Genomic DNA, 26,158 nt, shown 5'->3' on the forward strand with positions numbered 1-26,158 from the left:
ACTTACGTTTTCTTGTACAGAGGTACAATTTGAAAACGATTGCATCTGAAAGGTGCTCAGGCGCTTTGCGTAATAGAACTAAGCAATCCAGAATTTTACTTGTCTGCTTTGGAAGCCTCCCTGAGCTTTTCATGACATTGTTGCTAAAACAACATTTTATAAGCAGTAAGTATTATTAATGATGCACATCTTTCAACAAGCTGTGGTTTGTTCAAAGCATTCTGAATATGTAGTATAAGAAGTGATGAATGTATAGCTGAAATGGAATTTGAAGTTCAGTGATAAATTTCCTGACACATTCCTCCTTTCCTTTGCTTTTCTCAATACTTGGCTCCATGCAGCTGTTATGGAGAGAAAGGGATGTTGAAAGGATTGCTCCTCTTGGTAATCAAGGGCAAAAGTGTAAGGAGTTGACTGATCACGTGTGAAAGTGTTTCATTCTGTGTGTCATGATACCTAATGCTATTATGGAAAGTATATTAGAAATACACTTTGCCACTGAAGGCAGGAGGTGCTTGGAAATCTCCCACACCCACCCCCCCCAAAAAAAACTGGTGATGGGTTTTGATCCATTTATGGCCTTGAAGGTTAGGGAGAAATAAAAACAAGAGGAAATGTATGTAAACAGGAGGGGTCCCCCCCCCTCGGGAGTGGCTCTGGGCCTTCACATTGGATACTCATGAAACAAATGCTTGTATTTTTTCTATTGTCTCTCCATGCTATTGTCCCGCTGAGGTTTCTTCTGTGTTCCATTTTAAGGTCAGTGGCTTACCAACACCAGATATCAGCTGGCAAGTCAATGGAAGAGTTATACGTTCTGACAGCTCCCACAAAATGCTTGTACGGGAGAATGGTGTACACTCCCTGATCATAGAGCCTGTCACAGCAAGGGATGCTGGCATCTATACATGTGTTGCCACCAATCGAGCTGGTCAGAACACTTTCAGCTTGGAACTGATCGTTGCAGGTAACATCTCCACACCTTGCCTCCTGCCTAGCTGTAAAAGACTTAATTTATTTTGGCATGCCCGAGCTCCCCAGGAATTCAGAGTTTGCTTTCTGCTGTGTTCTTTTTGAAGATGCATTTGGCCTCTTTGGCAATAAATCATCTTCCTTTTGGGGATTTTAAGGATTTGGGCATAATCAATATTTTTCCCAAAGAGACTTTCTCAGCGGTGGGGTGGGAATTAACAAGCTCACATTTGGGGAGATGGGGGATATGTGGCTGCCATGAAATAGTGGTTTTGAGAGGGGATGGCTTTCTTAAGGCCACTCTGGTCACTCTTAGACTATTGTTTAATGAGCATTTAGCTGCATTTGTTTGTGGAGAGGTTAGATGACATCTGCTATTTAATGAGCATTCACTCTGATCTGTCTTTGGGGAGATCAGACCATGTTGTATCATTATCCTGCAATTTCCAGTGCAATTTCCAGTCACTTTATCAGGAAAAGTCTGATCTTTTGGGGAAATGGGTTTGTTTATGCAGCCTGAATTTTCCGGGATGATTGAATCCTACCTGCAAATCCTGACAGTCTGAGTTTGACACGTGGGCTTTCAGCTGATGCCTCTTTTTTACAACACATGGCACCAGCTTTCCTATAACAAATAAAAGGCTCACAAGTATATAATTAACGGGGGGGGGGACTACAGATGGGTGAACAGTCTCTGCATTCCCTACAGTGCTATCAAAATGCATATGGACTGTTTAGGAACAGTGCTTGGTGGGTTGTGTCCTAAATTTGAATTGGTAATTTGAATTCACTGTACAACAGTTGAACTCGGAGATCAGAGCAATGAGTGACTGTAGGAAAGGGACAATTGTGTTTGGCTTTGGGGATTTTTAAATGGTATCCTGGCCTTCTCCGTTAGCAGTTTTCAGGCAAAAGATGTGAAAGATCCAACCACAAATGGCCAATAACGTGTGGGTTTATAGCAGTGATGGCTAAACTCGGCCCTCCAGCTGTTTTGAGACTATAATTCCCGTCATCCCTGACCACTGGTCCTGTTAGCTAGGGATGTTGGGAGTTGTAGTCCAAAAACAGCTGGAGGGCCAAGTTAGGCCATCACTGGTTTAAAGTAAGCTATGGGATCAGCACCCTGCCTTCAAGGGTGTATGTGTCATACCTCTACTAGAAATAGCATTGAGATCAGCCCCTTCCACACTCACGTGTTTGGATTATTTAGCAAGTACCCCACTGTGGATTCACTCATGCATAAATAGCTCCCATGCAGCTAGGATAGTTCTTAGAAGGCTCCTTTGCAAGTGGAAAATTAAAGTGGGTAAGTCAGCTATGTTCCGTCTTCTAAAGAGATGAAGAACATCTAGTGGCCTGTTGTTGTTGTTGTGTGTTAAAAGCACAGTTATAAACTGAGCACAATCCCTGAGCACTTCAAGTTTGTGATCTTAGGATTTTGGGAGGAGGAAAATAAGAATCTGCACAACTCTCCTAGTGAAGTCATTTTGAATCTGACCAGATTGTACCCCCCCCAATCTAAGATGCAGTTCAGTTGCTGCCAAAGGACAGTCAGCAAATGCAAAAAGCTTTCCCAATGCCACTACATGACATGTGCTTCTCCTGCTCAGAAACACCAACAGGAAACGCAGGGAAATATGTATAGGATATTTTATTGGTTCAAAAGAGGAAGAGAGAAAAGTTATTTCTTTTTTTATAGCTAAGGAAGCACACAAGCCACCTGTATTTGTCGAGAAGCTACAAAACACAGGTGTAGCTGAGGGGTATCCTGTGCGACTGGAATGCCGGGTTTCGGGTGTGCCGCACCCTCAGATCTTCTGGAAGAAAGAAAACGAGTCGCTCACATACAATACTGACAGAGTGAGGTTAGTCTTGTTTATTCTGAGTCTCTGCTTGACGTTGACATTTTCATGTATTGTGTTGGTCAGGGGTTGCATTTGCTTTTATTTCTTGGGTAGGTTTTGGATCTGTGGATGGTCCATAATGGCGCTAGGTTTGTTGGGGTGGAGGGAGGGGCTGGTGGTCTCCTGGCAGTGGGAAACATAGTACTGTATAGCTGGCTCTGATTCTGCAGTTCACAGCATAAGGAAGACTGACAGTTTACAAGATGAAATTGAATTATAAGCTTTCTTTTTGTTCTTACTGATAACATGTGTTGGCAGGAGTGTACCTACCAGATGCTTCCTTAAGGAATAATCAGCATATCGTTATCTACATTGGGTCTTACAGCTATATAATTTTTTTAAACCCTGAAAATAAATGAATTACAAATATATTTTCTTGGGAATGGTTTACAAAGAACTGCTATTTCTGAATTCTTAAAAGCTACCTGTAATAAATATTGAACACAGTGGGTGGCAAACCTCCAGTCCTCACCTTGATGTCTGGAACCTGCTTCCAATGTAACAGACTTGGAGATGTGTAGAAGCAGTGAGGCGGTACAGCACAATAATAAATAAAGTACAGTGGGAGGAAAAGACGACAAATGGTTTCTTGCACTGATGCTAGTTTTATTAAGTGCTGGGAACCTGAGCCCTCCCGAAGTTGCTGGACTCAATTCCCATCAATCCCACCAAGCATGGCCAATGGTGAGAGGGATGATGGGACTTGTAGTCCAACATCTGGAGGGTTGCAGTTTCCCCATCCCTCCAATAATAAGAATAATAATTTTATTACTTGTACCCCACCCATCTGGCTAAGTTTCCCCAGCCAAATGTCCCACCTGGGTTATATATTTTCATTTCCCAATGGGAGGGAACAACATTGCCAAAAGTGATAGGTGGGCCTAGGAATACCCTGAAAAAGTGGTGGGTGGGTTCAGTTTACGCTTATCCTGAAATTAATCCCTGGCACTGGTATGCTCAAGGAATTGAAAACCAGCCTCTTAGTTTCTTCATTCAGATTTTGAATTTATCATTTAAAATAAGAAATGTACGTAACCATGCCACTATTGTTATTTACTTCTCTTTCAGCATGCACCAGGATAACCATGGCTATATCTGCCTGCTTGTTCAGGGAGCTACAAAAGAAGATGCTGGTTGGTACACTGTGTCAGCAAAGAATGAGGCTGGGATTGTGTCCTGCACAGCAAGGCTGGATGTCTATAGTAAGTTTAGCACAGTAATACACTGTCATAGATGGGGACCTGTGGCCCTCCAGATGTTGCTGGACTTCCATCAGCCCCAGCCAGCTTGGGCAGTGTTGGGGAGTCCAACATCTGGAGTGCCACAAGTTCCTCATCCTTGCTCTATTGAAATCCATAAACCATGATTATTGTACTTTAAGATTAGGTCTATACAATGTAGGAGCCCTCTAGTTTTGCAGCCCATGTGGGACATACCAAACAAATGTTCCTAACAGCCTATTCCACACGTACAGTGGTACCCCGCAAGACGAACGCCTCGGAAGACGAAAAACTCGCTAGACGAAGGAGTTTTTCGTTTTCTTAGCCGCTTCGCAAGACGTATTTCCCTATGGGCTTGCTTGCTTCGCAAAACGAAGCTTGCCCCGCCAGCTCCGAGGATAGCGGGGAAGCGCAGCGCATCTTCCCCGCTGTCCCCGGACCTCTTTTGAAGCAAGGGGCGGCGGGGAGAAGATTGCTTCTCCCCGCTGCCTTCCCCGCAATCTCCGGGGACAGAGGGGAAGGCGTGCACGCCTTCCCCTCTCTCCCCGGACCCCTTTTGAACCAAGGGGCGGCAACGGGGAGAAGCGATCTTCTCCCCTCCGCCCCTTGCTTCAAAAGAGGGGACAGAGGGGAAGGCCACAGATTCTCCCCGCTGCCCCTTCCCTTGCTTTAAAACAGGTCCGGGGACAGAGGGGAAGGCGCCCGCGCCTTCCCCTCTGTCTCCGGAGATTGCGGGGCAGGCAGCGGGGAGAAGTAATCTTCTCCCTGCCGCCCCTTGCTTTAAAACAGGTCCGGGGACAGAGGGGAAGGTGCGCGGCGCTTCCCCTCTGTCCCCGGACGGTCTCCATAGGAACGCATTGATTGATTTTCAATGCATTCCTATGGGAAACCATGCTTCGCAAGACGAAAAACTCGCAAGAAGAAAAAACTTGCAGAACGAATTAATTTCGTCTTGCGAGGCACCACTGTATATTCAAATTTGTAGATGGGGTTGGAAGAATGCTCTGTATTGCTTCCACGTTCCCTAGGTTCAGAGGTGTCAATGTTTTTCCAGTCCCCGGCATATCTGTGGATTTGTAATTAAAGATGGCAACCATCCAGACATGCTTCATTGACTACCTGCGGATAAGACTATCTCATAGCTAAGTTGTACATTTTTTTAAAAAATCATGTTGTGAACCGAAGAACAAAGTAAGGTGTGAATGAATGGCATATCAAACCAATGCACTCACTGTGCAATCAGGATTGGCTGCACGCAGTTGGGAAAGCATCTATTATCTGAACTGCCTGGAGTGAATCCCATATCCTGTGGCCAAGTTCACCAAGATCTGTGCAACTGGAAGAAAGCAGAGGAAGGAAATTCATCAGAGAGAAGGTCCAGTGGTACAGAATGGAAGAGGGGGAAAGATGAGTTGCCAGAGATGAGTACCTTGTGTGCCATGTGGTTTTCAGAAAATGGATGAAAGCATGCTCCTCTACATATTATTTCTCTAAAGTTTATAAGCTTCAGCTGGTGGAGCTACTAGCCATGGTTGCACATAGGAAGGTTAGAAACATAGGAATCAGCCTTATACTAGGTGAAACCAGTAATCCATCTTGCTCAGTATTGTCTGCAGTAGCCTTCTCCAACCTAGTTGCCCTCTAGTGTTTTTGACTACAGCTCCCATCATCATTGGTCATGGTGGCTGGGTTTGATAGGAGTTGTAGTCTAAAACTATCCATCAGGCACCAGGTTAAGAAAGGCTGGTCTACACTGAGTGGCAGTAGCTCTCTGGGGTTTTAAGCCCTCCTGGTTCCTTTTACAGGCTAATCCATCCAGGCTAAAATGTTCTCAAAGCACTAGTTTATGACTTAAGGAGAAATACTGAGTCAAGGAGATTTCCTATACAGTGGTACCTCGGGTTACGTACTTAATTTGTTCCGGAGGTTTGTTCTTAACCTGAAGCACCACTTTAGCTAATGGGGCCTCCTGCTGCTGCCGCGCCACTGGAGCACGATTTCTGTTCTCATCCTGAAGCAAAGTTCTTAACCCGAGGTACTATTTCTGGGTTAGCGGAGTCTGTAACCTGAAGCATATGTATCCTGAAGTGTATGTAAACCAAGGTACCACTGTAATATGTTGCTGGAGGAATTCCCTCTTAACCAGGGCTAACAAGCTCTTAAATTTTCCATTTGTGGTGCTTATGTTACAGCAGCAAACTGTTTCTTCCTTCCCTTTCTGCAGCTCAGTGGCAGCAACAGCCCCAGACCACCAAACCAAAGAAGGTGCGTCCCTCAGCTAGTCGATATGCAGCACTTTCTGACCAAGGACTAGACATCAAAGCTGCGTTTCAGCCAGAAGCAAACCCAGGACACCTGACACTACAATCTGGATTGGTAGAAAGTGATGATCTGTAAATCTTGGCTATCAGGCCTACCATTTCCTTTCAAAGTGAAAACACTGAAAGCCATTGTCTTGACCAATGATAATTTATGCCACTTTATGTGAAAGGCAAACACCATTGTGTGCAAAAGATAAACAACACCTTAATCATGTATTTCTTGCTCGTTACAATTTAAAGTAGTGATTATTCAATGGAAATGTACAGCCCCTACACATGAACATCACCTTCACCATAACTGTTTCATTACTTTGGGGGTAGCACTGTTTTTAAATAATCCTATTCACAAATGCCAAATGCTGAAGTGAATGAGATTTTTCGGAAGCAAGCACACTGCAGAATTTATCACCAAGTGCCTTTTGCAAGTTGTAGGTGCTATAACTCGTAATGAATAATGCTAGTCATTTTTTTAAGCTACAACACAGCAGCAAGTGTATCAGCAACACATTCTGATTAACAGCAGTAAAAAATGTGCAATATACTGATGGAAGGGGGAAAGGAAGAGACATCTAAATGAAATTAGTATCTCTGTAAATGGTTTTCTATTCTCAAGGGAAAGGAGGTTGCTTGCTTAAAGAAACTTAGGATAGGCAAGCAAGTTTCACACCTGAAAGCTTTGTTTTCTGGCAAGAAATGGCTGACTTAAAACTGTACTGCCAGACTAAGTCATAAGATAACTTAAAATCTGGACATTATGGGATGGGATTATTTTACAGTATTAAAATTTGCAAGTGGGACAGGACAGGACAGGGGCAGTAGGACAGACGTTTCTCAGAATGAAAGCGTCTTGAGAAAACATTGCACTTCATCTCTTTGAAATTCCATGGTTACCCAAAAGCTTTAAATCATCATCATCATACTGGAGATTTGCTTGACCAGAACACCATGACAAAAGTGATGAGTATAGAGTACGTGGGGAAAGGAGTGAGTCTGCAAGGGTTTGAATGATAAGCACACCACAGAGAATAGATTAGTAAATAGGAGGGAATGCAGAATGATGATAAAGAAAATGGTGTTATATTTTAAACACTGCATGCATGTGTACTAGATGTTACAATTTTGTGTTATTGCTTACTGCAGCAATGAATAATAGCCCTGCCTAAGACTGAGACTTCGTGAAGAAAGTAAAAATGGTCAAACTTCCAGAATGTAGACTAGTTCTGCATCTAACTGGACTTCACTTAGGCATTAAGCCATTTAACATTCAAAATCAATTTAAGAGTTCAATTGAGTCTGGCAGGAAAAAAAGATGTGGTTTTGATGGTACAAGAGTACTTTGCTACAAAAGGAAAACACTGTATTCCTTATCAAAGCACGTTTATAGTACTTTATTTATAATAAAAATGTTGACTCTTTTATCTCAACTCAGTTATTCAAGTGCAGTACTTTTTAAGAGAAGTTTTGTATTATGTACCACACTATATATTTTGCATTACTGCTATACATGTATTGCTTTGCACCCATGTTAAGTACACAAACCAGGTTTTTTTTAGCGGCTAATAAACTTTTAGCACAGAAAATAGTTATTTTTCTATGCAAACTGCTGCAAGTGGTTACAGCTTGTTATAAGCATTTCTTACATATCTGTACTGTCATACACAATCTGTCATATAAAACTGTCCTATCATTCATTTACCAAACTTTTCTCAAATGTGACTCGCTAATCTATATTTGTTTAGCTTCACTAGTAGCATTTTGCTTCTTTTTATTTGTATTTATAAAAAAAAATGTACAATCATACTACTTTGGATTGTTGTGCTGATATCATGTGGGTTTAACATCAATAAATATTACACAAGTTAATAATTGTTTTTTTTCTGGGTCATGGACTTAAGACATCAAACTGGGTACATTCCTACATGCTTATGGGAAGTAAAGCCCATTGAACTCCAGTAGGCTTCTGATTTACATCCTTAGGATCCCACTTCATAGGTACAGCCTAGTATTGTGTATTTTTTAAGCCAACCCTACTGAAATCAACTTCTCCTGACATCTGAGCCACTTTCCCCATTGCCTGGATTATGGCAAGTAAGTCATATTGACAAATGGGAGCTCTTACCTGAAAGATGTGTTTGTGATCATCTGCCTCTAACGTGTAGAATGCTGGGAGGAAAGGGGCTTTGCTTGGTTCCGGGGCCTACAAAAGGAGAGAAAACCCCAAACAATGCATGAGATCCAACAGGGCAGACACCATGTCACCACTGACAAATACAGTGAAAGACCAGTCTTCATTTCACCCACATGCACAGGCCCATGCAGAGCCTGTCTCAGGACCAGAGTGGGAGTCTTGTTAGAATAAAGTTATAAATTCAAACAAAAAGGAAGCCAGCCCCTGGCCAGCTTAACCCTCTGAGGCCCAGAGTATAGCCAGCAAAGATAGCTACACTTCTTCAAGCTGGTTTGACCACATCCTTAGGCTGCAATAATTGAAACTAATATAGTACAAATGAAACAAGCAGGGCTTTGGATGCCTCTATTGGACCTGCTCTAATCGCCCCCAATAGTGGCTTTGTGCAAGAGAAAGTTCTTCTACTAGCACATTTCACCTCTCTCACTTACAGCTCTCTGACATGTTCCATGTTGCTTCAGAGGCGTCTGTAGGGAGGCACAGGGTGCTGCACTGATTTGGATAGGAGGGATCAGCAAAATTTAGGGGCCCTTCCTTAAGGAAGTTCTTCCACTAGCACAGAACCACTACTGGATACAACTCACAGGCTGAAGTACTATTACTACAGCTCAAGTTTAGCATGAAGCAGCATAGATTAGACCCAATTCAAAGATTAGGTATCTTGACACATCAGCCTAAACGACATAAAATAGCTGAATATTAAGAATTAAGAACAAGCTAGAACTTGTTCTCAAGTTCTAAATGAGCAAACCTCGCATATTTCTTCTACCATCAGTTTGCATCTCTAGAGAAGCAAGTTGTTTAGGAGAAAACAGCATTCAAGTTTAAAATTAGTTGCTTAAAAGAACTGATAAACTTTATACTGATTCACCCACAACAGCCCTGGGAGTAAGTAAAAAAATGAAATGCATCCTACCTGCTCCATGTAGGTGAAATGAGAGGAATCGTGCTTCCTTCAGGCTTGAATATGGTTTTGTAAGCAAAACTGAGATAGCTTCTGACAGCAGAGTAACTTCAGAGGGATTGGAATGTTTTCTCCTTACAATGATTTCTCCTTGTGGTTAATTTTATTACTGGTGTGTCATAAGAGCTAACCAATAATTTATAGGAACATTTTGCTTGTCAAACAGTAGAAGAAAACAGATGTATTCGCTCAATACATTCATGATCACAGCAGAGGTAACTCATGCCTCAAATATAAAATAACAGTCTTGCTTGCCTTTTTAAAAAGCTGTTGCTATAAAAACAAATACTTCAGCACACTATTAGATTGAGAGCATGATGGTTTAACAAATGCAGAAAAGCCTGTGTGGTACAAATAGAGGAAAACATGTGGGATGGCAAAGTAGAAGAAAACTGGAAAAAGAAATGGAAAAGGTAATGGCATTTCACACTCATCTCTGCCCTGCTGAGTCATGGAGAAAGTACTCCATAAATATATCTATCCCAAATTATTATACAGACGCCTATTTATCAACCTTTAAAATGTGCCGGGGTCCATCAATTCATCTGATGATGCAGTGACAATCTAGTAAATTTTCAGAGTGGAAGGAGGTATTTACTATTATAGCAGTAGGAGTAGCAGAGCGCAAACATTTCAAGCAAGATTTAGCATGAACAAATAACTCATTTTCCTGGAAACAATATTATTGTGACAGCTAAACAAATGCTCACAGAAGTATTTATTAGACATTTATTTTCAGCTGTCAGATATTGAAGGGCCTAGTCAGTCTGGCACAATTAAAGAGCATGTGAAGCACGACACTTAATGTGGGAAAGCTGCTTTCTAAATTTGATAAATTCCAAATACTGTTAAAGTTAGTAGGATCTCTAAGCGTTTTTTAATAATTATATCAATTTATAATTAATTGTCATTCAGTATCAGCTTATTGACTACATTTAAATTCACTTATTTACTTCAGCAGATTTTATTTTCATTTTTGCACAACTACATCATGGCGTCACGGAATGGCATAATGGAAAAGAAAAGGCACCTTTAGTGTTTGTGGCCCATGTCTAAACACAATGATGTTCTATGGCCTGTAGCTGTCCTGCCACAACCATTGGAAGGCCAAACCATCCTGAGTTTTTAGAAGATACTGCCAACATAGGTGAAGCCTTTTCTCCACAACCAAGGTACTCTTGGATTCAACGATATATAAGCAAGAGAGATTTTGGTGACATTTCCAAGACTAAAGTTGTTTACTATGGCGCAATTTTTCATGGACTAGAGTCTACTACTTCATAACATACATGAAATGTAATCCTCAGATTCAGATAAATAGACATGACTGTAAGGAGGACAGAAGAACTAAGTTTTGGGGTCAGTGGGAAATAACATGCAGGAAGTGTAGATAGCAATAGTTCAGGTATTATTTGACATATTCAATTGTTATTCAATTTCCAATAATTCAATAAATGGTTTTAAACTTTTTAATATTGTGTTTTAATATTGCAACTTGCCCTGGGTGAAGAGCAAGTAATCAATAATAGTAGTAATAGCAGCTTGGCAATGCCAGGTTAACTTCTGAAGTGAGAAAGAAAAAGGTGGTCTCTATTCAGATCCAAATGAACAATTTACCTTCTTGATTAATTCTAATTCTGCTACAGCCCCCCTCTGAAATTTCTGGTTTACTTATGGCTTCCTTAAGATCAGTGAAAGTGTAACCTAGTTCTCTATTTGTTTCTGAATATTGCCATCTTTTGTTAGATACAATTACCTTGCATTGAACTGTTTGTAAAATACAAATGATTATTGCTGTCGAGAGTGAAAGAGGAGAGCACAAAATATGATTTGAAGCTCAACATCAAAAAAACGAAGATCATGGCCACTGGTCCCATCACCTCCTGGCAAATAGAAGGGGAAGAAATGGAGGCAGTGAGAGATTTTACTTTCTTGATCACTGCAGATGGTGACAGCAGCCACAAAATTAAAAGACGCCTGCTTCTTGGGAGAAAAGCAATGACAAACATAGACAGCATCTTAAAAAGCAGAGACATCACCTTGCCAACAAAGGTCCGTAAAGTTAAAGCTATGGTTTTCCCAGTAGTGATGTATGGAAGTGAGAGCTGGACCATCAAGAAGGCTGATTGCCGAAGAATTGATGCTTTTGAATTATAGTGCTGGAGGAGACTCTTGAGAGTCCCATGGAATGCAAGAAGATCAAACGCATCCATTCTTAAGGAAATCAGCACTGAGTGCTCATTGGAAGGACAGATCTTGAAGCTGAGGCTCCAATACTTTGGCCACCTCATGAGAAGAGAAGACTCCCTGGAAAAGACCCTGATGTTGGGAAAGATGGAGGGCAGAAGGAGAAGGGGACGACAGAGGACGAGATGGTTGGACAGTGTTCTCGAAGCTACCAGCATGAGTTTGACCAGACTGCGGGAGGCAGTGGAAGACAGAAGTGCCTGGCGTGCTCTGGTCCATGGGGTCACGAAGAGTCGGACACGACTAAACAACAACAATTGCAATGTTTTGCCCACTCTGGCCATAATTAAGCAAAGAGATATGAAAATAACTGTTTATAGAGAGATAAGAAGCCATGCACACTCATTTTCAACTATGAAACTGAACAATATGTATAAATGGGAATTTATGTACACAAATAATATAAACCTGTTATTTAAAATTGGGATTATAAGAATGTAGCAATTCTAACAAAATGAAAAAAGCATTAAATTAGCTCTGCACACAAGCCAAACTTAAATGGCTATAAATATATATGTAGTTCTTTGTACAATTACCTAACTAACCCTAATGAACTATTTATTCCTTAAATTATACTGACCTCAAGAGGTGAAAAATAGATCTGTTTGTATGCTCACACTCCAGATGTCAGTGAATATGCCATTTTTCTAAACATGAAAGTAAACTTGCTTCCACCTTTGATTACTGGGCTGATCCTACAAGAAAATCAATTATATAGTACTTCCAGACTACATTTTAAGATATATAGAAGACCTGAATAGTTTTGTTTGCATTTTTATTCTATGCTTATATTTCTGCCAATTTTAATTACAGGCCTAAACTGACAGCTTGCTTTTGGGGGGAGGGGGTAGCCCACAAAGTATTTCAATTTGGCAGCTTGGATACGGAATAATCAGACTGCATATTTAACACAGGTGAGGAATGGATTGGGAGATGCAAAATTAGTATTATTTGAGTCCTTTAAAACAGAAGACATTTTAAACTATTGGTTAGTAAGCTGAAATGAACAAATGCAGTTTAAATGACTCTGAAAACCTACCATATTTTTTGCTCTAGAAGACTCACTTTTCCCCTCCTAAAAAGCAAGGGGAAATGTGTGTGCGTCTTATGGAGTGAATGCAGGCTGCACAGCTATCCCATAAGCCAGAACAGCAAGAGGGATCGCTGCTTTCACTGCGCAGCAATCCCTCTTGTTGTTCTGGCTTCTGAGATTCAGAATATTTTTTTTCTTGTTTTCCTCCTCCAAAAACTAGGTGTGTCTTATGGTCTGGTGCGTCTTATAGAGTGAAAAATACGGTAATTTGGGAGAAACCAAAGTAACTTATAGTATTTTCAAGGACCGGACTGGACCCAGCAGTCTTCATCAGAGACCCTTCTGTGTGTTCCTGAGGGCGATGTGGAAGGTGGCCACACAGGAATGGACCTTTTCAGTGATTTCACCCAGTCTGTGCAATGCTCTCATAAGGGGTAGTTGTCTGGCACCATCTTTTCAGGTTAAGACCTTGCTGTTTACCCTGGTTACTTAATACTGCTTTCTATAGTGGTCCTCTTCTTTTAGTGGAGCAGTTAGGACTTTGTCCTTATTAATATGTTGCTGAATGAGCATTTTATACATTTTGTATTGTCATTTCCCTGCCCCCCATTTTTCTGGTTTCATGCTGTTTTAATGTGCTCTATTTTCTTCTGTCAAATCATTTTGAGACTTTTATTGTATAAAGCAACTGATAACAACAAGCCAAATCAGTTATTCCAGGAATGAGAAGTAATGACTAGAGAATCTACTTCTGATGACATTTAGAAATATATCTGGTTAAATATCAACAAATGCAACTATCCAAATTCTTTTGGAATAGAGAAGTTTAGAGAAGAGATAGCCAACATGGCGCTCTCCAGTTGTTGAACTCCTACTCGCAACAGCCTTTGTTGGCACAGATACATTAAATTTTGGGATTTTACAATATTAAGCATGATTTCTTGGATTCGATGCAAGGGGGAAAGGTTTTAATGGATTTGAACAATAAGAAGGGGAAACAGCCCTTAATATTATCCCTTCCTGGTTTGCAGGCATTATAACTAAATAATTTAACACAGAGATAAGTATTTTTCCTATTAAAAGTTCTCCTCATTGAGTTTTTCCATGTGTCTGAGTTCTGATGAGTACACTATATATATATATATATATATATATATATATATATATATATATATATATAAAATACTAATTTTTTAAATATTACAAATATTTTTATGTTATAAGAAAGTTTCTTATGATTTTGCATATTGTAACTTTTGTAAAATAAATCTGAAAAGCAGTTTTTTTAAAAAAAACAAAACAAAAAACTGGCAACTTAGCCACCACTAATAAGATTTCACATTTTAAGCTAGATAATTGTGCAAATAAAAAAATAATAGGAAAATCCATGTACTTTCATGAATCTGGGATGCAGGACCACCTAAATTCTGGATCAAATTAGCACTAGAATTTAATTAAGGTTTGGGGTGTCAAAGCTGATTTCCTAGGACATGATAGCTAGACTCAAGTGTGCATGTAAGGTGTATGCCAGACCTTTAATCCTTTAATTAAGCCAAGTGTAAAAGCTAATTATTACAGGTAATTTCCTTCTGAGGCGTTAGCCTAGGGATGAACCATTTAAACGACACAAAAGAGAGAAAGGCTAATTACATTTGCATGTGTGGGTTTCTTCCCTCTCTCAACTGAGTTAGCTTAAAAGACAAGGCCAGTGTTTTAGGAGAGTTTAGAGTACAGAAGGGAAGTTAGGAGTTAGCAAGGACATAAACTAGAGGAGGAGGCAAAATATGACGGCTGCTGTTCATTTGAGTGCAAGACTATAGAAGACGCAACAACCTTTTGGGGTGCCAATACTGTGAGCCCCTCCATCTAGCCTGCAGGTTTTTCATGTGCAAATACACCAAATATCATAAAGACACTAGTTTCCACTGTGCCTTATTGTCCCACAGGAAAAACAAACCCTGCGTTAAAGCGCACCTGCAACCCCCCAGAATATCATAATGCTCGGAGTTAAGGGTGGAACGTAACAATATAGCATACAGTTGAACATTTCTGTTATCCAGATACTGTAGTAGACACAAAATATTTGTTTGTGATAAAGAGGTATATTGGTGTCAAAGAGCCATAAAGCATCCAGAATAAGAATATAGACTAGATAGCTTTTAATGTATGAAATGATTATATATACAGTGGTACCCCGCAAGACGAATGCCTCGGAAGACGAAAAACTCGCTAGACGAAGAAGTTTTTCGTTTTCTTAGCCGCTTCGCAAGACGCATTTCCCTATGGGCTTGCTTCGCAAAACGAAGCTTGCCCCGCAAGCTCCGGGGATAGCGGGGAAGCGCAGCGCGTCTTCCCCGCTGTCCCCGGACCTCTTTTGAAGCAAGGGGCGGCGGGGAGAAGATAGCTTCTCCCCGTTGCCAGCCCCACAATCTCCAGGGACAGAGGGGAAGGCGCGCGCGCGCCTTCCCCTCTCTCCTCAGACCCCTTTTGAACCAAGGGGCGGCAACGGGGAGAAGCGATTCTCCCCGCTGCCCCTTCCCTTGCTTTAAAACACGTCCGGGGACAGAGGGGAAGGCGCGCGGCGCTTCCCCTCTGTCCCCGGACGGTCTCCATAGGAACGCATTAATTGATTTTCAATGCATTCCTATGGGAAACCGTGCTTCGCAAGACGAAAAACTCGCAAGAAGAAAAAACTTGCGGAACGAATTAATTTCGACTTGCGAGGCACCACTGTATACATATATATATATAGCCCTTTCTGAAGTGATAGAAAAAAATATTTATGCTTCAAGTAGGAGACGGTTAGAAAATGTCACATCTAAATAATAATTTTTCACTATTTCAAGTACTTTGAATCAATGAAAAAAACCTTTGGAAATTAGTGTTTTATTTAAGAAACCTAAGGTTATGAAGTTCAGCATATTGTATTCTTTGTTAGCAACCACTTCATAGGAGAAACAAAATAAATATGCATGGAGAAGTGTGCCCTATATAACCAAGCATTCAACATTCCTAAGCAGTTTATCATCAGTTTCCTTTGCCTCTCCAAGTAGAACACCAAAGTCTTCCAACATAAACTATGAAAAAGATCATACTTTACTTACAGAATGAACCAAAAATAGACCAACTTTTGGAAGGAGAGCTGCATTAAGCTTTCTATGCAGAAAGAACAAATCTGATCAAGCAACGTCTATGTCACAATTAGTATATTCGGTAACATGTAGCACTGGTTTTTTGTTTTTTTTTTAAAAAAAAACCAGATCATTTAATTTCAATATATACACAAAAAACAAAAATGGGACCCTGAATCATCTACCCCACCCACCCCCCCAAAAAAATCTGGTGTCACACATAATTTGCTTATTTACCTGAGGCAAACAGACAAGTAAGCATATGATTTGAAGTTTGTCAGACTAATTACAAATTTATACTACTTTAATTTAAAATACTAACAAAAGAAGTATCACCTCAATCCACTTCTTGGGACTTTCAATTGCTGAATATGTTTTCCCACACTTATTGACTATGCTTTCATGGCTTTTAAAACAAAAGTTGCAAACCTCCATCAATAACTAGAACTTGGCCTGTTACATACGGAGACTCCAGAAGAAATGCAACAGCTTCGGCAACTTCTTGAGGCTCCCCAAATCGTCCAAGGGGAATAGTTTTCTTCAACTGCTCTTCTTTCAAGTGTGTTGTCATATCTGTGTGAATAAAGCCTAACATTTGGGGGGGGGGGGAGAGAAAATATGTTTATGAAATAAGACCTAGTCAAATCCTGATAAAACTCCTATCATCACAACTATATAGTTTCCTGAGCTCAAGAGTCATAAGTCTGTCCAAATGCAAAGCATAGTTGCACAACTAAAAACCATTTAAGGAAATAAATATTTGTGTATTCAAACTTATCTGAAACTTCTTGAAACTGGAAATATCAGCCCAGAAACTGTGACAAATTTTACACATCCAAATTCTTATATATATATAGCCCCATTCTAACCGTGTTTGTTTCACATTAAGTCCCACTACTTATTTCAATGAGGTGTACCTCTAAAACTACATCCAACCAACTTAGCTATTGTTTAAAGCATGCTAGTACATGCCACTTAACTCCTCCCATACTCCTACTGCATTGCTAGGAGCTAAACCATGGTTTGGCTTAGCATTACATCAAAACCTTAGGCCTATGGTTGGTTTTCCCCAAACCATCCATGGGCGGTAATCTGACAGCAAGCCTTCATACAGCTTGTGGTTTGTTTGGAGGGAAACAACCCCCAAGCCTGGGTTCAGCTGTAATGGTAAGTCAAACCCTGGTTTAGTTCTTGGCAACAGACCAGCAACAAGAGTGAGGGAGAAACAAAGTACCTGCAGTTTTAGCACTATGCACCTTTAAACTATATTTAAGTTTAACTGTGATTTAAAATGCTGTGCGAGCCAAGCCAGTTTAAACTTATTTAAACTAAAGAATACAGAGGGCCTGGTTCAGGTGCCACTTCTGTTCCCTATCTTATCACACATGGAGTTTGGATGGCTGCAGTAAGAATCTCAGCCTTGCATAGTCCACAGAATCTTTGGGAGTTCTCTTAATTCAAACCAGGGATTTACGTTACTGTGAAAAGCACATCCTGTGTTCAAATGACTGTGTGCTCGGCCACTATAGACATGAACTTATACATGTAATGATAGGCAGAAAACAAGTCAAAGATCTGTTTCCAACTTGCATTAAGTTAAGGTTTGGAGTGAAAGAGAAGGTAAGGTTCCATATTTAGGCTACTAGAGCCCATGCTTTCCACTACAGTCTCTACAAGCTGACATAAACATTTCAGTTATGGAAAGGTGCACTGCACTATAAAATAAGTACAAAGCAATTCCTACACAGATAGCCTTAGCAGGATAAAATCACAGAACATCAGAATTGAATAAAATGAAGAGAGACAGTGCATTTGAAATGCCTTGGGTTGAGGTTGAAGGTTAAATTCTCACATCTAGGGACTTTACTTAGTGTGCTGCTAGAGGCTTGCTGAGATGTCAAAAGGTGTTAATATTCAAAACGAAATCTTGCTGTGGTTAGCAGGGACACACTCAAACTGAGTTGTTCAAGGTAAACTACAGGAGTTAATGCAAGAACTCCACCTGCTGCACGTGTACATACATAAAAGTATTAAGGCTGTTTGTATTTTGCCAAGCAGATAATGATTCATCTGTTCAGTCGTGCAGTCACCACATAGTTATGTTTTAGGAATTTTTTTGAAATGTTTTTACTAAAGCAAAACAGTTTGAAAACTGTATCAGCATGAATCAGGAGAGGCTGTGCAGCCCCTGGGCTATTGCTTGGGATGAGGGAAAACAAGATGAGCTTGAAACGGAGGCACTATGAGTAAGTAGTTTCCATGTCCAAGGACCTGGTCAATTGCCTACCCTGGATGTGGTTACACTCCCCCTGGAAGAGCAGGTTTACAGTTTAGGGGTGCTTCTAGATCCAGCCCTGCAATTGGAGACTCGGGTAGCCTCAGTGGCTCAAAATACCTTTTACCAACTCCATGCACTGGCTACTTCATGAACTAGATTGCTGCAACGCACTCTATGAAGGGCTTCCCCGTTACCTGATCTGGAAACTTCAGTTAGTCCAGAACACTACAACACAACTGCTGATTTGCTACTGGGCCAAGTTAAAGGTGTTACTATTAGTATATAAATCTCTTAACAGCTTGGCACCCGTTTACCTATGAGATTGTCATACCCCATATATCCTCACTCAAGTGTTACTCAACTCAAAATTTTAGTGCAACAGCACCTACACTTTGGAACTCCCTGCCTATCAATATCATGCAGGCACCCTCACTGTGCTCTTTTTGGCAGTTGCTAAAAACATTCTTATTTAGGCAAGCCTATCTAGATGTTTTTAAGGGACACAGGTGGCGCTGTGGGTTAAACCACAGAGCCTAGGACTTGCCGATCAGAAGGTCGCGGTTCGAATCCCCGCAACGGGGTGAGCTCCCATTGCTCGGTCCCTGCTCCTGCCAACCTAGCAGTTCGAAAGCACGTCAAAGTGCAAGTAGATAAATAGGTACCACTCCAGCGGGAAGGTAAACGGTGTTTCCGTGCGCTGCTCTGGTTCACCAGAAGCAGCTTAGTCATGCTGGCCACATGATCTGGAAGCTGTACACTGGCTTCCTCGGCCAATAAAGCGAGATGAGCGCCGCAACCCCAGAGTCAGCCACGACTGGACCCAATGGTCAAGGGTCCCTTTACCTTTATCTAGATGTTGTACTATTATTTCTTCACAGCTTTTCACTCACATGAGTCACAAAGCAGCTTACACACCATAAATAACAACATCACAACCACAACATAAACAGTATAAAATAATTAACAAATCAGTAGTAAAACAACCATTGTCTATAGAACACTAATAACAAAACAACTTTAAAAAATCGGCTAAGCAGCACAACCACAAGAGAAGTCATTTTATAAAACTCACAAGGCATTGCAGTAATCATAATCCACAAACAATACTAGCAACATTAACAATTTAACCATCAAAAACAAACTAAGCACTGCTGGATTCACACACACACACACTCTCCATTCCTATGACTCACAGTCTTCCACCCAGTTCATGACAAGACACACACACACACGATCCCTGTGGCAGCAGCACCATTCTGAAGGCCCCTAGGGATCCAAGGGCTGGAGGGTGGAGCAAGCCAGGTGGAAAACTCCTGTTGGAGTCCAACAATATCTGAAGGGTTGCTTTACCGTTGCTTTACTGTTAAGTTTGTAACTGATGCAATTATCGGACTGATATCAATATTGTGCATTAAATTCAGTATATAAGGACCTAAAAGCATCTGATCTTACGTACTGATTCACAAGTGACAGTTGGTGAACTAAAAACTAACCTGGAGCAACCATGTTGACTCGAATGTTCTTTCTTGCTATTTCTTTAGCAAGAGAGCGTGAAAATCCAACTATTCCTGCTTTGCTGGCACTGTATACGCTCTGACCAGAATTGCCCTTCAGCCCAACAATACTTCCTAAAATAAACCAAAGGGAAATACAGGCAAAGCCAAAGTTGAGAAACTATGGTCGGAACTGAGCGTTTTTAATAGTAGCTGTATTGATATTTAACTTTTAATTAAATATTTTTAAAGCCTTATCTTTTTTGCCTAATGTACATGAAGGCCTTATGCTGAAAAGCAAGCATGAACTTAATGCATTACAGATACTGTTACAGCCCCAGCCATATGAAAATACAAGTGAGAACCCAAACCCTTGCAATAGGGCAAAGGGAGAAGGTCAGAAGTAGTAGCAGATAACAAGCTGGTTGATTTCTTCCCACACCTCAGCAAGCCCCACTGTCCCCTCAGACAGTGAGTGTACAGTACTCTCAGGTGTCAGAGAACTCACAAAAGTCTAAAACTAGAACAAATATGATTAATATTACCTATTTAGGAAGTGGTTAAAGAGGAAAGATGGTGTCAGTTAACCCTGACATTTCCCTGTATTACCTCACACGGTTTTATATTTATTTGTTTCTTGTATGAAAAATAACATGAACCTGGCATCAAGTCAATCTATTCATTTAAAAAAACAAAAAACAAACCCTGAGTGGCTCAAATATTTCTCCTACTTTTAACTCGTCCTGCTACTCTGTGTTTTAAAACAATCTACATGCAGAAATTTTTCATTTCATCAACATTTTAAAAAATGCAGTCACTTCCAGTATGTTTCCCAAGACCTGTTGTGAAGCCATTAGGCATTATCTATGGAGCTCTTTGGTTCTAGAAAAGAGGATAATTCTTTCAGACATAAATATAAATCACAGAATTTCTCCTAAAAATATTTGCTTATTTATTTAATGTTATTTGTAACCCACCTTTTACACTACTGCCAAAGATGCTTACAACAAAAAGCTAAGAATAAAATATACCTATATCACAAACATACTAGATTATAGGAACTGGGTCAAGGGAGGACCAGGCATTCCACATCCCTGATCTAGGATGTCCAGTGGGCACCCATGAATCCCAAATTGCATTTATGGGCACAACTCCAGAGAGGTCTGTTGTCTGGCAGGCAAGCAGGTAGAACAGATTTCCCCTCTTGTTTTCCCTAACTGCAGACACCACATCCCACTGCATCATAAGCAGCTTTTAATTTTTTTACAAAGTCATCCTATGAATATCTACTCAGAATTAAGCCTCATTGAGTTCAACAGGACATATTCCCAGGAAGAGGGAGAGAGAGAGAGAGAGAGAGAGAGAGAGAGAGAGAGAGAGAGAGAGTAGGACTGCAGCCTCAGAGAAGCTGGAAAACACTTTTTGAGAGAACAGTGGGAGTGAATATGCAGTTCTATAAAATGAGAAAAAGGCTTACTGTATGAGCATCTTACACAAGCAGAATACATTTGGCTTTTGTTACACTCTGATTGCACAATTCTTTTGGCTGAGGTGTAAAAGCAGCAGGCAAAAGGCACATTTGACTTCAACCCAATGACCCCAAAAGTGCTGTGGTTAATTTTGGTAAGAACTTCAACTGCATGTGTTTATATAGGAGAACTTGTAACATACCATACATTGATTCTTGAAAAGTTAGTATCAATTGAAAATAATCATATTTGTTTAGGCAGACACACCTACGTTAACAATAGCTCCACCTTGCTGCTGAATCATACCCTTCACAGCAGCTTTGCATGTCAACATTGTCCCCAAAAGATTGGTCTGAAGCTGGGATAACATATCATCAGCCTTGGTTCGCAACAACAAGCCATCCCTAATATTAAAAAAATGACAGTGGAGAATAGAAATACTATTGTTTAGACCCATGAAAGAAACAGGCCAATATAGTCAAGCATAATTAATTACAATGCACTGAAAAAATTAATAATTTCAGCCACTTTGCTAATTAATATATTGTTTTAAACTAGAAAAACACTGAAGTGCAAAACTAAATGAGTTCATTATGAAGTTGAGTACCCTACGTTGTTTTATTAAAGACTAATAATCTCAATTGACAACCTTTGTCTTAGTAGGGATACTCCAGAATGTTTTATCCATGCACCTTTGCCCACTAGAAGCCACCCTATAATTGTAGTCAATTATAACAAGCCCTAAAGGCTTACCCAGAATACTGATTATGCTATTGTTTAAACAAGATGAAGGTAGATAAAGAGCCCATCCAAAATCAGCTTTTGATCAGTATAAAGGCTGCAGCAAATGAAACAGTCCTTTTAGGATAATGATATTTTAATTCAACTACCTTAAATCAAAGAATATCAAATCAATCTAATGAAATTTGTTCCGCACACTTTTAGATACAAATTAAATATTTGATTTTAAACTCTAAAACAAAATAAACCACACTATTTTATACCTGTATATTTATTTATGTTAGATATTTTCAAAAGTGTACCTTTGATAGAAGCTTAAATTGGAAACTAACCTGTTGATACCTGCAGCATTAACCAGATAGTTTATTTGACCTAAACTTGTCTCCATTTCTTTAAACACATTTTGGATGTCTTCTTCTTTGGAAACATCGCATCTAAATGCTAGATGACCTGCTGTGTTGGCACAAAGTCCACAATAAGATACAAACTTTCTCAAAACATTCAGAGACTGCAAGTATCATAAATACAGACAGAGAGCTGTTAGCTAGCATGTGGATCCTAGAAAATAACATACTAATTATATGATTGGAAACGAAGTCTGATACTGACAGAGTACACATTTTTACATTACAAAAAACCAACAATTCCCCATGTCACTCATCTACTATTAACCAGACCCTTATCTTATACTATAGAGTGGTACCTCGGGTTAAGTACTTAATTCGTTCCAGAGGTCCGTTCTTAACCTGAAACTGTTCTTAACCTGAAGCACCACTTTAGCTAATGGGGTTTCCTGCTGCTGCCATGCCGCCAGAGCACGATTTCTGTTTTCATCCTGAAGCAAAGTTCTTAACCCGAGGTACTATTTCTGGGTTAGTTGAGTCTGTAACCTGAAGTGTACGTAACCTGAAGTGTATGTAACCCGAGGTACCACTGTATTATGTAGGGGTTGTACTATCAGATCTGCAAGATTCAAATTCAGTGTAAAATAATCATGCTACTTTATTTAACACACATGTATTACTTTAATAGTTCAACATATTTTGCAAAAACACTAAGGTATACATACCTCCCAAGTTCTTTGCAGTAGTTTGAGCTCTATCCAGATTTCTGGCAATAATGGCCAGGCAATATCCTTTCTGTGCTAGCAGTTGTGCAACAGCATGGCCAATTCCCCGAGATCCTCCAAAAATGGCACAGACCCTTGACATCTTCAATGAACAGTTAACAAAATATTGATAGTAGACGGACAAAATGTGTGTTGGCATTACATTTATTATACTGGCATGAAAAGATGGAAGGGTCATAAATTGTACAGAATGTTTACATGCTACAGGGGGTTTTGCAATTATTTTTTATTATTGCTTTTATTATCTTTTATCCAGTACTATCACATGGGTGGCCAAATTTATACACCCTACAGATGTTGTGGCCTACAATTCCCACCATCCCCGACCACTGACCATTGAGTTGCAGTCTAACATCTGGAGGGCTGTACATTCCAAAGCCTGTTGGAGTCTGTATCTTCTGGAAGGCAAACTGGCTATTACTCTTGCACTATCAGCTGCCAGCGAAGTCACCCTTTTCTTCCAAGTATTAAAACAGGGACTGGTGAACACCCACAGAAATGTGACTTGACCCATTATTACCTTACCTAAGTCTGGCCCAACATACTGCTTCATTTGCACCCTGGCTTGCAATGTGTTGCCATCACACTTCATATTCTATTTTGATAGTGATAAATTAAAGTACCCTGTTTTCATACCTTATTAATTTCATACCTTATTAATGTGCATCTTTTCCCAATTTCAGATTTCTGGGTGTCCTTGAAATACTTCAATGATTCTGACACATCTGTCAGACAGACCTAAGGATCTTTATGTATATAGCAGGTAGATGATAGATATTCTATCTATCTATCTATCTATACACACACACACACACGCAGTGCACCTATGTACAAGCAACGTATTAAAGGAAGCATAAGAGGCTAGCAAGACAGACAAGCTTTGCCACAGAAGCAAATTATTCCATTCATGACCACCTGCCTGTGTCACTCAAAAACGTTTTTGCTTACATAATTATAAAACTAGTGCCAGGTGTGTGGTTAACACTGCCCTGCACTCCTCTCATACTCTTAAAGTGCTTGAAGTTCAAATCAGCAAGCCACTTAAAGGAGACTACTTTATAACCATATTGACATAGCCTCCCTTAGTGTAAACATAGTGTAACCACAACCCATACACTAGTCCTGAAATGGATATGAAGTGCAATTGCTTTGAAGTGATAAATGCTGCCTGAGATGTGGTATGATACAGTCTATTTCTATGGCATTGTTGCATACTCTTAGCCTTTTGCATTTCTTTTGTGAAGTGCCTGTACAAATAGGAAATGGAAAATCAATGAGAATAAACACCCAACTATGCCTGTGTTTTGTGCTAGAGTAAAATCTGATTTTCAGCTGCGCAATAACTTCTTTGTTCACTTAATTTTTCAAAGTTTCTAAACCAAACATATCAGTCACATGAAAAATTGTCTGGAGAAATAAAAAAGGGTTAGCATAAAGATCAGACAACACATATCAGTTTGAGACTGGGAAGGTGGGTGCTAAATCAAAGTTATACAGATCCATGTGGCATGTCTACTAAATCACCGCTAGCTACATAATCGGTTTAGTATTTTAACTTTTGTATATTTTAAAATTCTATTGTGATTTTTTTAAAATTTTGTTTTATCTTTGTACTTTTTTATTACAATCAAGCAGTGTAAAGTTTTATGGACTACATAAATAAATTAACATTCTTTGGTGCCACTACAAGAGCAGCATAATTGTAGAAAGGGCAGAGGGAGGTGTGTCTATCTAAACATATATAGCTATTGCTTTTGCAAATATTCAGGTTCTAACCACTGTCAAAAAGTTAAGAAGAAAAATTTAAATCAATGGCTTTATTTTTGCCAAGCAGCTAACAAGCCCTAGTTAATATGAAAATAAATTAAACCATACTTAATGTATTGAAAGGGAGAAAAAGTAATAAACAGTGAAAGTCTCCAGTGAAGCAGGTGCCACGGTTAAAACCTACTATAAAATCACTGTTTTGCTGCTTATTGCAAAATGTGGAAGCTGCCCTTTCCCTTCAACCCAGGTAAGCGTTAATAACAGCATTTCTTTCCCAATGGGGAGGGGCAGAGGTTGTATGGGAGACTTGCTGAGCCTACCATCCTATGTACTTCTGTGGAATGAATCCCCATTGAACACAATGGGAATTTACTTCTGAGCAGACCTGTGAAAGACTGCACCTTTCCTCAGAGTTTAAGTTCTCGACTTTTCAATGGAGCTGCAGTCTCGAGTAAGAAGACCTTCTCCCGCAGCAAATAATTGCAATTTTGAGGAGGAAATGCGAGGCCCACTTAAGCCCCACTGAAGTCGATGGGAAGTAAGAGCCACGAACCAAGTCTTTTCCCAACAGCTTCACACAAGATGTGAAATGGACGCCCCAAAAGACATGGCTTTGTCCCAAGCACTTCTCACACCCCGTCACCAGAAAAACAGAGCAGGACAGTAAAGTTGCCACAGTTCCCCGCCTTCCTCTGGCAGCTGTGCATTGGACAGCAATTGCAAGCTGCAGCTGCTCACAGTCATTTATATCCACATTATATAAATTGAATAAATTTTAACAATAACAGAAAAACGCTCCCCCAAAGTTTTCCCCTGGAGGGGGGTGCGGTAACCTTCTCCCCAAGCGTTAAGGAGCGTCCTCCCAATGGCCACGCAAAGCAGCAGCGACGACTTTCCTGCCTTGCTCCTTAGCAGCAAAGTGCAAAACCGCCACACGACGACGCCCTCTGCACGCGCTTATAGCTAACAGATGCGCATGCACCAAAAGCAATTAAAAGGGCCGGAGCCGCCGCGGCTGCGTCGCCTGGAGCAACGGCCGCTTGGGGAAGGTTAACGCCACAAGCGCGCCGCGAGGGGGCAGCAACACCGAACAAAATCCAGCGGAATCCTGGAAGCGAGGGTTACCGAAAGCGGCAGCGGGGGAAAAACCCTGGCCTGCCCGACGGTGTGAAGTCATTTACTCTGTGTCTAAGCTGAGCTATGCCGGGGAAGTACCTTCCCGCCTTTCCTTACCTTGTCGCAGAGCTCGGGCGGACGGAGGCCTACCCGTCAGGCGTCTGCACTTTTAAACTTGAACT

At 40.5% G+C, this 26,158-nt stretch overlaps 2 protein-coding genes across 25 annotated transcripts in view; one reads left to right on the forward strand and one right to left on the reverse strand.

Annotated features, from left to right (window-relative positions):
• PALLD (palladin, cytoskeletal associated protein) overlaps positions 1-8,283 on the forward strand; it is a 210,439-nt gene extending 202,156 nt beyond the window's left edge. For all 12 annotated transcript variants that reach the window (XM_083520209.1, XM_083520213.1, XM_083520215.1 and 9 more), the window contains 4 exons: positions 760-967; positions 2,675-2,840; positions 3,948-4,081; positions 6,324-8,283. In XM_083520209.1, coding sequence (XP_083376335.1) covers positions 760-967; positions 2,675-2,840; positions 3,948-4,081; positions 6,324-6,496 — 681 coding nt within the window. In that variant the 3' untranslated portion in view covers positions 6,497-8,283. The remainder of the gene's footprint in view (positions 1-759; positions 968-2,674; positions 2,841-3,947; positions 4,082-6,323) is intronic.
• CBR4 (carbonyl reductase 4) lies at positions 2,612-25,239 on the reverse strand. Of its 13 annotated transcripts, XM_083520331.1 has the most exons (12): positions 23,428-25,239; positions 23,034-23,175; positions 22,297-22,417; positions 21,491-21,627; positions 19,755-19,889; positions 16,413-16,571; positions 15,957-16,027; positions 12,400-12,514; positions 9,525-11,455; positions 8,540-8,617; positions 5,332-5,435; positions 2,612-2,792 (listed from the first exon to the last, which is right to left on the reverse strand). In XM_083520331.1, exons 1-8 carry the CDS (start codon positions 23,683-23,685, stop codon positions 12,467-12,469), a joined length of 1,071 nt encoding a protein of 356 aa, XP_083376457.1. In that variant the 5' UTR covers positions 23,686-25,239; the 3' UTR covers positions 2,612-2,792; positions 5,332-5,435; positions 8,540-8,617; positions 9,525-11,455; positions 12,400-12,466. The 13 variants fall into 13 exon arrangements, with proteins under 13 accessions (XP_083376457.1, XP_083376451.1, XP_083376460.1 ...); XM_083520325.1 differs by having other exon boundaries at positions 8,540-9,964; XM_083520334.1 differs by lacking the exon at positions 15,957-16,027 and having other exon boundaries at positions 8,540-9,964; positions 16,448-16,571.
• Between the last annotated feature and the right edge of the window lie 919 nt (positions 25,240-26,158).

The sequence above is a fragment of the Podarcis liolepis genome (genome assembly GCF_965112155.1).
Source record: "Podarcis liolepis genome assembly, chromosome: 9".
Taxonomy (NCBI): domain Eukaryota; kingdom Metazoa; phylum Chordata; class Lepidosauria; order Squamata; family Lacertidae; genus Podarcis; species Podarcis liolepis.

Coding starts and splice junctions, on each gene's coding strand:
- CBR4 (XM_083520330.1), bottom strand. CDS start 23,685: ATGAAGTGTGATGGCAACACATTGCAAGCCAGGGTGCAAATGAAGCAG. Junction 16,572..19,754: donor AGTCAACATGGTTGCTCCAG/GTTAGTTTTTAG, acceptor CCCAAATGTTAG/GCTTTATTCACACAGATATG. Junction 9,965..16,412: donor AGTTCTAGTTATTGATGGAG/GTTTGCAACTTT, acceptor TTCTTTTTCCAG/TTTTCTTCTACTTTGCCATC.